At 36.0% G+C, this 14,871-nt stretch overlaps 1 protein-coding gene across 1 annotated transcript in view; it reads left to right on the top strand.

The window, feature by feature from the left end:
* Nucleotides 1–12,002, top strand: part of LOC112982417 (macrophage mannose receptor 1-like) — a 34,296-nt gene extending 22,294 nt beyond the window's left edge. The window contains 10 exon segments of the mRNA XM_064505970.1: nt 808–913; nt 1,743–1,939; nt 3,413–3,515; nt 4,132–4,364; nt 5,565–5,730; nt 7,348–7,500; nt 8,938–9,054; nt 9,320–9,487; nt 10,675–10,710; nt 11,040–12,002. Coding sequence (XP_064362040.1) covers nt 808–913; nt 1,743–1,939; nt 3,413–3,515; nt 4,132–4,364; nt 5,565–5,730; nt 7,348–7,500; nt 8,938–9,054; nt 9,320–9,487; nt 10,675–10,710; nt 11,040–11,242 — 1,482 coding nt within the window. The 3' untranslated portion in view covers nt 11,243–12,002.
* Nucleotides 12,003–14,871: the final 2,869 nt, after the last annotated feature.

Raw genomic sequence — 14,871 nt, 5'->3', positions numbered from 1 at the left:
CAAACTCTGATGTGCGTATGGTTCTCTTTTATAATATATAGAAAATTGTTACAATGGTGGAATTTCAGTTTTGGTATGTTTGTTACAGTTGTCAGAGTTACTTCCCACAAACTACACAAGTCTTACTCTCTGAGAGTGCTATGGGTATGCCACCGAGCAGAGAGTGCCCTGGAAGCATAGAGAGGACACACACTAGGCACACTGATAATGACCATTTCAGGGTGAATGTCTATTGGTTGTGTGGTAACTATGTATTTTTTAAGAAAGCATGAGTGATATATTTCCATTAATAAAAGAGCTACAAAATAAGAAAGGCTGAATAAATACAGAACAGCTCATTGACCATTGGCTACAGGTCAAAAATATTGCTTTTCACAAAGTTCAGGTGATCCCATGTGGAATGCTGTGCTGGGTTTTTGTGTTTTGTTTTGTTTTGTTTTGTTTTGTTTTGTTTTGAGGAAGCAGCACGTCCTTGTCTTTTATTAATGATGAGGTATGGCTTATTCAAAACTCTGAGCTAGTTGACAGATAAATTCTCATCAAATCCCTCCTGTGATTTATAAATGGTTATTAGAGTTTTGCTGTGATATTCTGTTACTTGCAGAAAGATACAGAATAAATTTAAAATCTGCAAATAGAGTATCAGACCTGGACTCTGATAGGACTGTGATATGACTTAGAATCCTTGTTAACTTTATAAAATGCTTTTCTGGATCTGAATTGCTCTAATTCCTACTAAAATTAGTGTAATTCAAACCTAAATTCCTTTTGCTATCACTCATAACAATCTAACTCATTTTTCCCTAGTGTTACAAAATTTTTGGCTCTGTCTATGTATATTGGAGTACAGCACAAAGAGCTTGTATCAGCCTTGGAGGAAACCTGGCTAGCATACATAATGAACAAGTACGAGGTACAGTGCAACAGCTCTTTAAGTCTTGGACAGTATTTATTCCATACACAGTGGTCATTTCCTGCAAAGAAGAACATGGCAAAAAGTCAAAATGTAAATATGTGTATTTCATAATACATACACTCACATGGGTTATATGGCCATGGCATAAAGCTTTTTTGGAAGAATTAAAACCAGCTGTCTCAAGCATGCTAGTGATGCTAAGGGTTGCTCCCTCCTGTTCCACAGAAACAGTTTTATTTACTTACTTACTTACTTATTTATTTATAGAGTATGAATTATCAGCATAGAATAACAAATCCAGACCTGGTGTTTGTAGTTTTCGATACAGAGAAAACAAAGTAAGTCATGGTCTGCTCCTGACGGAAACAGAAAGGGATCTATCACTATACCTCTCAGAAAAGATTGCCGTAATTCTGCAAATTAATTCAGCTATAGCAATGTCACATGAAGACACATTTTCACCTTGACTATGTTCCCAGGCTTTCGCTTGCAGCTAAATCTAGCTACTTGTGTAGCTTCCATCAGTCAATCAGCTCATTCCGAGTGTTGAAATAAGCAAATTCAGTAGATATCATGATGGTCAGGCAGGTAGTTCTTTCAGAACTAGTCTTGCTTAATAGTTACAAATACTTCCACTCTCTGAGACTTTTCACAGGCATAGGCTTGGACCCTTGGTTTGCCCTAAACAAATTGGGTACAATTCCAATCAAACACTAATTAAAATGTATTCACAGGACTTTAAAAACAAAATACTTGAGGATTTGTTTATGTGCTGATGTCTTGACTGATGACATGTTAAACTTCTTTTCTACTGCCTTTTTTCCAGCTTTTCTCACTTACCATTTGAAGGATGTGTCAAATGACCCCTGGATTGGCTTGAATGATATACTTAGTGAACTCAACTTTGTTTGGGCTGACGGAAGTGCTGTTTGCTATACAAACTGGGCTGCAGATTGCCCCAAACTTATAGAACCTGTTTTGTTCCAAAGCCTACATCCAGAAGATGGCCACAATCTGCAACAGGTAAATACTGCTTAGAGTTTATCATCAAGTTAAATCAGGAGAGCAATATTACCTCAAGTAAGCAGTTCAATTTGCCACAAACATGCCTCACCCTTTTTTCCCAAGTTGTTCATTTACCTTGAAGCTGGGGTTAGAGGTACAATGTTTCAGCAATTCAGTCTTCCTCTGGGACTTTTAACTAGCTCAGTGCAGAAGAGGGTAAGTCCTTACTGTGGTTTTGCCAAAGATTTTGCAAATATACTGGGACAGGCTGGCTGAATAAAGTTTTCTTATTTGTAGTAATTTGCTGTTCATTTTGGAGAAAATCTAAATGTAGCATTCAAATTTTAAAAGTTAACAAGCATTGGGAACATTTTCACATGTTTGATAGGGAAGGAGAAGAGCATGCAACAGGAAAGAGTTGATTTTTTTGTACTTTTTTCTTCCTTCTTTAAAATTGTAACTGAGATGCAAGAGACCAACAGAGGTCGAGTGCTTTCTAGACCAGTCAAACTCTCACCACTACCAGTACTGAAATTAAGCCCCAGAATGCTGTAAATAATACAGCCTACTAAATCTTCAGTCCAATACAGACTGATTTCTACACCACATTGCCTTTTTCCCATTTATTTCCATATCCTCCTTTCAGAACTTGCTCTTCTCATTCTGTATCATCCTGCTCACTGTCCTTCTGCCCTTTACTTTGTCGTTTACACCTCTAATAAAATAAAATAAAAATAAAAGCTCTAGAGAACCAGCATAATCTACACCTCAGCCAATGCATACTGCTTTTGTTCATCTAGTCATTGTCCAAGGTGTGCAGCAAGACACGTCTGACGCAGCACAATACATAGGTCTATTTTACTACAGCTCCAACAACTGGGAAATATTCCACAAAAAAATATGTGCAAGGCTACATTCTAATTCTCTCCTTCACTTTGAATTGTCTCGTTTGGAGAATCTTTTTAAAGGAGTCAAATATCATCGAAAAATTACTCAAGCTTAAGAAGCAATTGCCCGTCTTCTCCACTCCTGTTTCATAATCAGCCTGATTGCTCTGCAATTAGATGATTCTGTCAAAAATAACCACTATTTAAATGTCCCTTTGTGGGCCATATACGAAGCTCAACTTCCTTTCATTTTTATTACATTCTTATTCAAAAATCTAGCTGGGAGCTGCTCATTATTCAATGAAACAGAAGGTGTGATAAAATGTTCCTGAAAGTAGTAGTGTCTTTCAAGTATGTCTTCTCAAAAAATAATCAAATGGAGAAGGAGGCTGAGCTGCAGCAGTGCAAAGATTTACAAGAGAATACCAAGTAGAAGCTGTCCATAACAAAGGCGGCCACAAAGGAAGGTGTTTCTAGAGTAGTAATTCAAAACCCACGATATCAGAATTCAAAGAAAAAAGGAGTGAAATGTCCCAGGTTTGCAGTACTTTGGTTTTTAACTTCTAATATCAAGGTATTCATACTCCTTCCCTTCCTCCCACAGTTTGCTTGTGTTTCTCTGAAGAAAGGTCATGCTGATGACACAGGAAAATGGAATGATGAAGAGTGTTACCAATCCAGAGGGTATATATGCCAGAAGAACAATGGTGAGTTCTGTTTTGCTAGTCTTGAAATTTATAATACATTATAAATAATTTTTTTTAGGTAAAGGACCAGCAAAGCTTTAAAAAAATCCACAGCCCATCTTGCATCTCAGTAGTGCTTAGCAGTGTTTTGGAAAAAGGAATGATAAATACTAGAATTTAGGAAAACGAAATATTTTTATTTTACAATAATGTAATTTAACAGCTAAAAACCACAAACTTTTTAATGACACAAGCTGATAATGACCTATGTATCATCATAATTGGCAAGTATTACATTTATCCAAATAAACTTGATAGTCATACTAAGCAGCACAGAATAGTTTGAAAATACATACAGTTGGTGTGCTGTTTTTGACTTACTGCTATGAAAACTACTGTGAATTCACTGATTCAAAATTGCCAGAGGCTGAGCATGTACTCCTTTCATGCAGAATGTTCACTGTTCTTTTGAAATTGTCTGCTACTCATAAACATGTAATGAGAAGTGCTCTATTCAAATTAGCACTTTACTACTTGGTTCATCAATAATGAAGATGGTATTCAGTTGCTCAAGTTAAATACGTGTCCTCCAGATTTACCTATTCCTGTTTTTTTCCCTTCTCCCTTATTCCTACAGATCCTAAATTATTTAAGTCATCAGCAACACTGCTAGACTTCACTGCTGCCCATTCTGATGGAATTAGCTATTCTGTCATCCATTCCAAAATGAATTGGGAAGAAGCACAAAAATCCTGTAATAACAAAGCGTCAGAACTTGCCAGCATTTTAGATCCATATAGCCAATCACTGTTGTTCTTACTCGCACAAGAATATGGAGAGCCTCTATGGATTGGTCTTAATAGCATCATGGTAAGAACACATACATTACAGATAGTCAAGCTCACAATGCACCAGTCTTACTCTTTGTTTAGAAGAATCTTACTGCATGCTCTCATCTTGAAACCTGTAAGAACTTCAGTCAGTGTACCGCTGAAAGCAACAATTTATGTCAGTACCATACCCATTTAATGCTGAAGTTCAATGAATAGAAGCCACACTGTTGAGATTTTAGTGAATTAAGAATTCTTAAATGCTTTAGCCCAGGGAAATGCTCCTGCAAACCAGTATACCACAATGCTGTGTATTGCCTGAAGTCATTTAAAGGGCTGACAACATAATGAGTAATATCTCCCACATTATGAGTTTGCTTTAAAGATAGTCCAAAATCAACATGCATGAGTACATCCTGCCCTCCATGTGTTTATTTATCCCAGTGACTAGTGACACCATATCTTAGCTTGCACACCTGAGATCTGTGAAGGAATGTATGTTACATGTGTGTTTATGTTCACACATATCCCCCTAGAGTAGTTTTATTTAAGGTAGCAGCAGAGAAATACAGTTGTGTACAGAAACAAAGGCAAACATTATTTAAAGGAATCTGAAGCCTGTATGATATGGTACCTGGACATACTGACCTATGCATATATTCTTTCTTTTGAAAGTGCAATTGGTGTAATACTCCACATTTAGAAGTTAGAATATTATGGAGAAAAATCTTTTGTCTGTGAGATGTCTACTTGAGCTGTATGACAGGGGAGAGAAAGGGGAACATTTGGCTTGTAGGTGTGTTTTGACATGCTATACTCTTCCCCATGAATCACAGTCACGGTAAATACAACAAAAGTGATGGCTATTGATCAACACTTCCACCCACACAGTCATTCTCTGTGCAGGCCTTTGGGTGGTGGTACGAACATGATGTCTTACTTGACTCCCAGTTTTGTGCGTTCTTTCACATCCCCTTACTTTTTCCCTTCTATTTCCCAATGCTTGAAAAATGTTCTGAATTAATATTATATACTTTTCTAGAGGGTATAAAAAAATTATTCTGTGTTCATACTCTTGTATAGCAGACACTGTACAGCTGATTGCAATAAGCATTTACAAGCATAAAAATCTGGCATTATTAAGCACATGATTCTATACCAGTTTTATGAAAGTCCTCTGACGATCCTGTGTACATCACTCTCACCAACCTTGAAATTACCATATAGATTTTACTTTCAGACCAACGGCAAGTATCAGTGGATTGACAAATGGAGATTAGGTTATAGTAAGTGGTCCAGTGGGGAACCGAAACAGAAATTAGCATGTGTCTACCTAGATACTGATGGAACCTGGAAGACAGCTTCATGCAAGGAAGAATTCCTTTCTCTCTGTAAAAAATCTGATGGTAAGCAATTGAATGTAAGTATTTTAACTGGAGGGTGCAGAGATTTATCAACTGAGCCAAATACCATAAGAAACTGGAAAAATATTTGCTTTATGGACTAGTATATAGGACGACACGAGCAGCTAACTAACTAATTTTAAAAATTGACATGAATTCTTCCCAGAAGTCAATCCATTCACACTAATCATCTCCGGAACTCTGAAAAACATGGGACTGATTACTCATTGATTTCTTAATTATTCATTCTAATAGGAAAACTCATTCACTGACTATGAGATCTATTTTGATATGGAATATTGTATAGTTTGGGGCACCAAAGTTTGAAAAGGATGTCAGTCAACTAGGGTTTTCAGATAACTAGGAAACAAGAATTGTAAGGAAAGATTATAATTGGGGTTGGACAGTCTATACAACAAAAGACTAGGAGAAACCATGGTATCATTTTAAATAATGAAACACAGCTCTAAAGAAATCAAATTAATTTTTTCCCTATATCCCATGCCAGTTTGATATGGAATATCAGGCTTAAAATACAGCAAGAGGGTGTGAGATAATAAGGAAAATCTTCTAAATGTACAATACAGAAGCATTTAATAAACACATTGGACAGGTCAGGGAATGTCCATTGCTACAGGTTGTTAAGAACAAATAGGACGAACCAAATAGGTTGGAAATTGCAAAATTATACATCTACTTGATGTAACCTATGAACACAAGGATGGACTAGACAACCCCTTGAGGCACCTTTCAAGCACAAACTTCTACAGTTTCTATGGAAATAGGGAAAACTGCGATTTCATAATTTAGCTAAATATTGTAATGTTTTCTTCAACATCATGAAAGCTCTAGACCCATTAGAAAATTAAAAATTACATGCAAAACATGCAACCTACATACTAAGATGCATGCAAATTACATGCAAAACTACATATTAAGATGTTGTAATTTGAAAAAAGGCCTTTAGGTTGACATGTAATCTCTCTTTCCACTTTAATATTCTCAAAATCTAATTTGAGAGCTGAATGTTCCTCAACAGGGAAAGAAATAGACGGGAAGACTCATAGGAAGAAAATGTAATTTGGCAAAACATTTAATTTTAATTCCATCTGCATTTATCTTCACATCTGAAATTTTCCTCTTATATCAATCACTATGGAATCTATTCAGGATGCAGTTTAATGAAAACACCTGCAAATCATGTTAAATAATGCCAAGACTTTCATTCATATTCGCAATTTCTAGTATAAGGTTTTGATCCTGTCAAAAAAATCAGTGTCAGAAGCCATTTTAAAAATAATAGTTTTAACTAATTAGGCATATATTTATGCCAAAAATCTAGCTGGATATTTTATTGATGAGAGTCATTAAAAAATCATCATTGGACAGAATCTATAGTTCTTAAAAACTAGTATATTTTCTTAATCTCCTTGATTGCTAAATGTGAAATAAATTATGCTCTCAAACACAAAATCAAAACAATATCCAAGCTCTTTCTAGAATGTTTCATTTCTTCTATGATGACAAACCTAATAATTTTTTTTAATTTTGTCTTACTAGTATAATGGTAAAAACGAGTTTTATAAAATAATTGAATACAATTACCTGATCTCTTATCAGTAATAGCGCCTACCGAGCCCTCAGAACTCCCTGGAAAATGCCCTGAATCAAAAGGACACAAATCTTGGACACCTTTCCATGGTCACTGCTATTACTTTGAGGCCTCCAGAAAAAGAAGCTGGTCTCAAGCTTATCAGGAATGTACCCAACTGGGTGAGTGTCACGTTTCAGAAAGACTGAAGACATAATTAAAGTAATAAAATAGTGGGTGATATTGCTAAGAAAATCTTACTTAAAAACTTCAAACTCAGTGCTTTTTAGCCTGTTTTTTCTGAGAGAAGTATTTATGTTGTTTCACTATAAAACTAAATATTTTTGGAGATAGAGGTATTTTTGATATCTCCATTATCAGCTGAGCTATTAGTATCTCAAAAATATTAAGTTCCTCCTAGTTCTATGAAAAGCAGTAATTGTGTAGAGCAGAGAAAATCTTTTAGTGTCCCACTGAGGTGAAGACTACAGTGTTATCTTTTACTTTCTTAAACAAGAGGGAATCCACACAAAATGTAAGCCACAAGACACAATTCCTTGGGAAAGCCGTCTTTGTTAGTTCCAGGGCTCTGTTTATGAATTGGATTTCACTGGCTGGACAACAAATGAGATGGATGAGCTCTGTTACTTAGCTTTCATGAACTGCCAAAACACAGCCAGTCATCCAGGCCCTCCTCTGGAACACTCCACTGTGTTGTCCACTATTTGAGAAAAAGAGCTGTATGTAGATTAGAGGGGAGGAAAAGAGCTCTACTCCACATTTCTGATTTCTGTTGAATGCTAACCAAGAATTCCTGAGATAAAACATAATTTCAGTGTCTTCTAACTGCTTTTTTATGAGGAAGAATAAGCAACATCTTATGCATCAACATCATATTTCTGACTAATTACTCTCTTAAGATTAAGAGGTCATACAGGGATTTTTAAACACTTCCTCTCATGTATTAAGATGCTGGCTTACAGTTGAGTAAACGAAAAAAGTAGCTCTGCAAAGGCATTTTACTTTACAGTTGAGTGACAATAAAATTCACAAAATATTTCTATAAAAAGACAGATCACATAATTACTAGGAAAAGCATTACCCTAAAAAACAGAATAAAAGATCATATCCTGACGTTGATACGTATACTAAATTCCTAAACTTTTGCCTACACTCTAGCTAGACCAGGCCAGGAAGGTGGTTATTTCTTGATGACCCCAACACAGCTTCTGGACATATTCACGATTCTAATAGCAACCCATGTCTGCTGTATGACAGAGCTATAATGGCAGGATACATGGTGCTGACTACATCACCTGTATTACTTTCAGCATATCAGCACATTTTGGGGTGTGGTTGGACCTGTTCAAAAGTACTGCAGGAGACCACTTCTTTTTCTCCAAAATACTAAAAAACTAACCTAAAATCCATGTCTTAGTGCTAACTTGAATCCACACAGGTCACAGCCATGCTCAAAATGGCTAGATAGGATACAACAAACATAATGAGACTAGTGAATATTCTGTGCAAGAATATGTAATTTCTGTATTTATTGACTTAAACTGGCCATTAAGCTTAAGAAAATGAGACATTGCAATGTGTTCATTAATACTTTTCAGCTGCTAACTTGGTATCAATAAGAGACTACGCTGAAGCAAACTTTCTGTCAGACACCATTAAGGTACTTCATGGAAAATCAATGAACTTTTGGATAGGACTGAAAAAAAATGATATAGGTAATATCTTAAATATTTAATCGTATATTATCTGACAACACAAAATGATTATATAAGTTATATTAAAAAGAAAGCAACTTTAATACTTGAAAGTATATATCTCTATCAAATACATAAAGTATATTTCAAGGCATGCTTACATATGCAATTGTAACTGAAATATTTAATTATCTATTCATGCTGTAACTTTTTTGTTTTTCCCATCACATGTTCTATCAGCCTAAAACACTGTATTTTATCCATACATGCTTATTTTAAACATCAGAAGAATGGGCGTGGACAGACAAAACTGCAGTAGATTTTGTCAACTGGAATATGGCAGAGCCTTCAAACAACAGGCATAAGCAGTGTGGAGAAATATGTGCATTGTCTGGGTACTGGAACAGCAATGTCTGTTCTTTCAAAAAAGGATATATCTGTAAAAAAAGAAAAAGTAAGTAATATTTATATTAGCTATGGCTAATAATGCCTCATAATGTATCTAAATTATATATCATAAAGCATATGTGCACATACTGGAAAGAATGATTATAGCTATATGTGCAAAACCAATAGACACCTATAGCAGGATTCAGCCACCTAAACAGCAAGGCTTCAGGTACAGTTGGGTATCCCACGTGGCTTCCAGCTGCTTCCTCAGAAGGCTGCATGCCCCTTAAGTCCTGTATAAAACCATCAGCCCCATGCAGCTGTCTTGGATACTTCAGTCACCTGTGTGTAGGAAACCGAATGGCTAGAGACCACTCATTTTTCACAAAAAGTGGGTTTTCAGTAAAGCCAGAATTTTCCCCCAAAATCACAAACCTAAATTTGAAAGCAACAAGTTTCTCTTCATGTCAGTGGAATATACTACCCCCAAGAAATCTTGTTTTGATGAGTGCAATGAAAACTCTGTCTTGTATAAATGAAGGAGCTGGTGATTCATTACTATCTTCTGTGCTGATGGACTAGAGGAATATGATTACATGCATTTTTATGGCATTCTTTATATACAGTGCGATAGAATCATGTTTAACAGAACACCAGATAGCAAAATGATCACCTGAAAGAAAATTCAAAGGTTGAATTACCAAATGAGATTAAACTAAAGCAGTCAAGAACTTGAAGATTTTGTTTCCTTAACTCTGTATTTCTCTTAATCTTTCCCTTACCTAGTAAGTTTAGGAAGCCCAATTACCAGAGTATTCTGTTCATTCTACAAACACAATCACAAAAAAGGGTTGCCTTCAACAGAAGGCTAAATTCACAGAAGACTCTTTTCAGCTCGGTACTCCTGTGAATAAAGATGCTCATGAGATATTTCCAATATGCATAAGACCTCCATTCAGGAAACGTTCCCCATTTCAGTAAACAACTAAAGATGAGTTTAGGTCCAACAGGCTGTTTCTCAAAACAAACACATCTGTAAACACTTTTAGAAGATACAGAAATCTTACTATAAACTCATTTCTTGCTGGGTAACTTGACTGAGGAGGTCAAGTTAGAAGCTTACACACTCTTAGCTCCACCTCCCATGGGACTGCAATGATCACCAACAGGTGAGCATGTGGACTTAGGAACTTTGAAATTTCTCTTCTTTTGAGAACATTCAAAATAAACACTTTCTTTTCTTTCTGAAAGCTACTGAAAACACAGAGGTGTCACCAGAAAATAAAGGTAAGCATACTCTTTAAGTAGAATTAAGGAGGTGCTCAAATATAACAAGCACATAATTAAATGGTTTCTAAATATTCATTCTAAAAGCATTTTAAAATAAAAAGTCCATAAACTTCAGTTGTATCTAGATACAGAAAATAGATGTAATTTTGTATTTTTTCTTAATTAGTTTTATTTTATGTATTTTTTGTTAGTAAAATAACTGGTTGGACTGAAAAGCTATGTGCATATCACGTTTGTCTGAATTCTAGTCAAAGTAATCTCACTTATTACTGGATTCTGAAATCTCTTAAAATCAAAGATGTTCATTCTATTTCATCCACTTACAGGAGAGAAAAAGGAGAAAGTATTTGCCACCAGCATCATTTGGCTGTCTGTTGTTCTAGTCCTTTCTACTGTTGGAGCTGCAAGTACAGTCTATTTCTACCTGAAGCTCAAGAAAAAACAAACCCAACTAGATATTTCAACCAGAATGAGAGGACCAGAAGCATCTGTGGATAGCCAAGAACAAGATGCACGTACTGGCGTGTAGTTTGACAAAATACCTGCATGTTCCAGATAACAGAAATCAATCTATGCAATTGGAAATCTAAGGCCAGCTTTGCTTTTTTCAATGCAAATAATAGTCTTCTCCCTGCACAGATTAAAAAGTTCATAGATTTATATAAACACACACAAATATGTATTCCCTTCAAAAATTCCCTCCCAGAGAGCTACAGATTTTCTGTTGTTTATTTACATGTTTCACATAAATGAGCATGACTGAAATGTTGGCTCCAGAAGTATTAGAGCTAAGCTCTTAGAGTTTTTTACTATGTGCAATTATTTATTTAACTTAATGTAGGGATACTTCCATTTACATAGAAAAGAAATCATTAGTTACAACTTTACATTAATCTTTCCTACTGTATTGCTTCAGTGTTATCTAGACTATGATAGGAAACACTGATGATTTCAGATTTTCAGATTCAGTTTGTGATATCAGCTTTTCATTCATGTAAAAGCTACTGTAATACCCAGATCTGTGAATTAAATATATTTTCCTTACTAAGATATAGATGGGTAGATAAAAAAAATAATTGAAAAGACTTTCCTTTATTCCTACTTCTAGTTTGAACTTTGGGAATAATTATGCCATTTTCTACAGCCTTGTATTACTGTGTTATTCTGTAAATACTAATATTTTTCTATGAGGTTCAAATTAATAAGAAAAATATAACAGTAGATGATCTATCCATTGGGTATTATTTCAATAATGATGCTCTCAGTATGCACAGATGATACTTCTTAGATCTCAGCATGTAAAATAATGGCTAGCTATATTATATATAACTCTCCAGTTCAGAGAAATGTAGTCACTAACTCATTTTTTTAAATTAGATTTTTCCTTTTTTGTTTTATTTTCATTTGACAATGTACTTCATTAGATTCCTTTCAGATTTTAGAATTTCAGTTTTTCTTCAAGTGTACACAATAGCAGTGTTTGCCTTAGGGGACAGTTTATCATTCTGTGTATTTTAAGAAATGTACTGTCTCTGTTGAGATATGCAAACCTTTCTCCAAGCTATAGAAAGGCACCTGGTACTAACAGGCCTCAACGGAGAAGTATACAGAGGAGCAGGGCTGCAAAACAGAAGCTTCTACAAAGTATCTGCAACAGGAAACAGAATCTCTCATAGGCCCTTTTGTAGAATTGCAGTCAGAATTTCTTACGCTGTCCCCACGCTTAAGGTCTCTGATGGACAGAGATGACAGAATACTAAAGCTCTCTTCTAAAGAGAAGAGAATATCTGGAATAGGTTCTATGTCTGGAATACATTTTCCATGCCTTTGTCTGATCAGTTTGAGACACTCATACAATACACTCATCTTACCTCTAGTATTGTAAACAATAAAGGCCCCTAAGTAAAATATTAATGATGGTAGCTAAGAATGGAAGTAACTCTTTCCATTAGGAGTACTTCAGTAGTTTTGTTGGGATTGCCTTAAAACATGGTGCACTAATGCTAGCACAACTTTCCTGTTGAGCTGTCATTTTTTTCCTCACACTCCTTTGCTTGATGGATACACTTTATACACTTCTGGCTGAGTTTGTAAGGAAGTCAGGCTCCAACCATAGATTGCAGGACTTCTAAAGACACTGCAGATTGTACAGCTTTCTCCTTTCTGATATGTGTGTATGACATTCCTTACACACAAGACCTGGTTAAAAAAACAAACAAAACAGGTTTAATTAAAATAGAGAACTGAAGTAAAACAAAATCAGTTTTATAGTATGTCCTTTGAACACTTTGTAAAACCCAGAGGCAAAATCCTCAGATAAAAAGAAATTTCTTATATTACTATCAGAAATCCATAATCCCAACTCCTGTGATAAAGAAACAGTCACTGCTATTTTCAGGAGGAAATAGGAAATGGCTCAGAGAACTTTGGACAAAACTGGAATGAGAAAAACACCACCTGCTTCCCATGGAGATGAATACAGATATAACTGTTTCCTGCTATGTGCAACAGAAATCTAGGAATACATAGTTATGCTTGTTCTTTGGATGAGTAAATAGTGGAGGTGTTTTTCCTGTTCCATACTTCCTAAACAATACAGGATACTGGATCTTTCAGTATATACACGCATCTCAGTGAACCTGATAAGATAACCTTTTCCCAAATGAAAAAAATGTGTTTTCAGTAAAGACTTCATAGAAGATTTTAACAGTTATTTACAAGTGTCATGGCCTGCAACTGTAAAAATGGGAAGCTCGTAACAGAGATGCTCTGGTGACCAAATCCAGCACAGTCTAAGAAGCCTAGAGGAGGAGCCCCATATTACCACCATGCAGTTAGCAAAGTTAGCTGAATAGTCACGCTTCTTTGCATGCCAGGCCATAGGATCTGTGTTATTATATGGAAATCTTTTGATGTAGATGCATTTGTATGTACAGATATTTTGTAGTTAGAGTCAATTCAACATAATGCCTGAAAAAGAAACAGACAGAATCATAGGCTAGGCACAAGGCCTGTTGCTATCCCTCTGTAAGAGGCTGAAATGCTGGCAGGGTTGATCCAAAGGCCTTGATTGTTATGGAAACAGCAAAGAGCACTGTGGTAAGAAGAGCAGTGGTAACAGGTGAGGGCAGAGCAAGTGTGCAGTAAGTTGGAGCAGCACCGGAACTAACACCTGTGTACAGGACCGAAGGGAAGGCCTAGCCTGGACCATAACATGCCTGTGTTAGGTGGGCACCGTCATAGTTACCTACCTGTGGTGATAGTTACCCTCACTAGAGTTATCCATAGTTACCCTCACCTGTGGTGAGGGACAGTACTGCCACAGCAAGGACAGGGGATGCAGCCTGCTGAGTCTCAAACAGCTCAACATCCACCAGGGGAAAGAGACTAAAGTGTCCGAACAGTCTGACTCCTCTGTATTTGTCCTTTGAAGTGGATACTGGATATGAGTAAGGAAAGATTTTGGTCACTCACCTCGTTAATCACTCAGATGCAGAAGAGGACTGGGTTATATTCAGTTTGAGTGCACCAGGCAGCAGAGAACCGTACCACTTTCAATGCTTTATCCCGGTGTTTCTGTCCAAGTTAGTTTTTGGTATTTCCCTTTTATTTTTCAAAAAGTCCTATCTACTTAAAACCACTGCCAGTTCAGTGCTTGGGATAAGGAAAATACTGCTCATCATGAATGAGCATTAATCAGTTTAAGTTAGTTTCAGAGTGGAGAATAGAAGACACAGTAGTTTAATTTTTCTTGGAAATTTCCTAGCACTGTTGTTGAAGATAAGCGTTTACACTTGTACATCTGTTTGTGTACAATTATGCATTTTCATAAAGAAATCACAACTGATTTACCTCACCAGTTTCTGAAGGATACACCACCCCCTCTGTAACTAGGCTGTGATCATTTTGTGACAGGAAAATGTAATTCACAGCGAGAATACAGAATACTTTGTTTTCTTGCGGCCAAAGGAGAAATTTTACTTTTTAAGTATGGCAGCAGAGGAGTTGAAATGACACAGTGTCTGAAATGCCAGAGTAAAAAAGAAGGATGCATGGAATTACAACTAATTTGTTGCCTCAATAGTACAAAGGTAGCATTTGGAGAATTAATCTTTTCAGTTTTCTGTGCTAATTTCTTTTTGCATCTGTTACACTTTC

This window comes from Dromaius novaehollandiae, chromosome 2 (assembly GCF_036370855.1).
Source record: "Dromaius novaehollandiae isolate bDroNov1 chromosome 2, bDroNov1.hap1, whole genome shotgun sequence".
NCBI lineage: Eukaryota > Metazoa > Chordata > Aves > Casuariiformes > Dromaiidae > Dromaius > Dromaius novaehollandiae.
The sequence above is the reverse complement of the archived record's forward strand: the minus strand, read 5'-3'. Positions and strand labels throughout refer to the sequence as shown.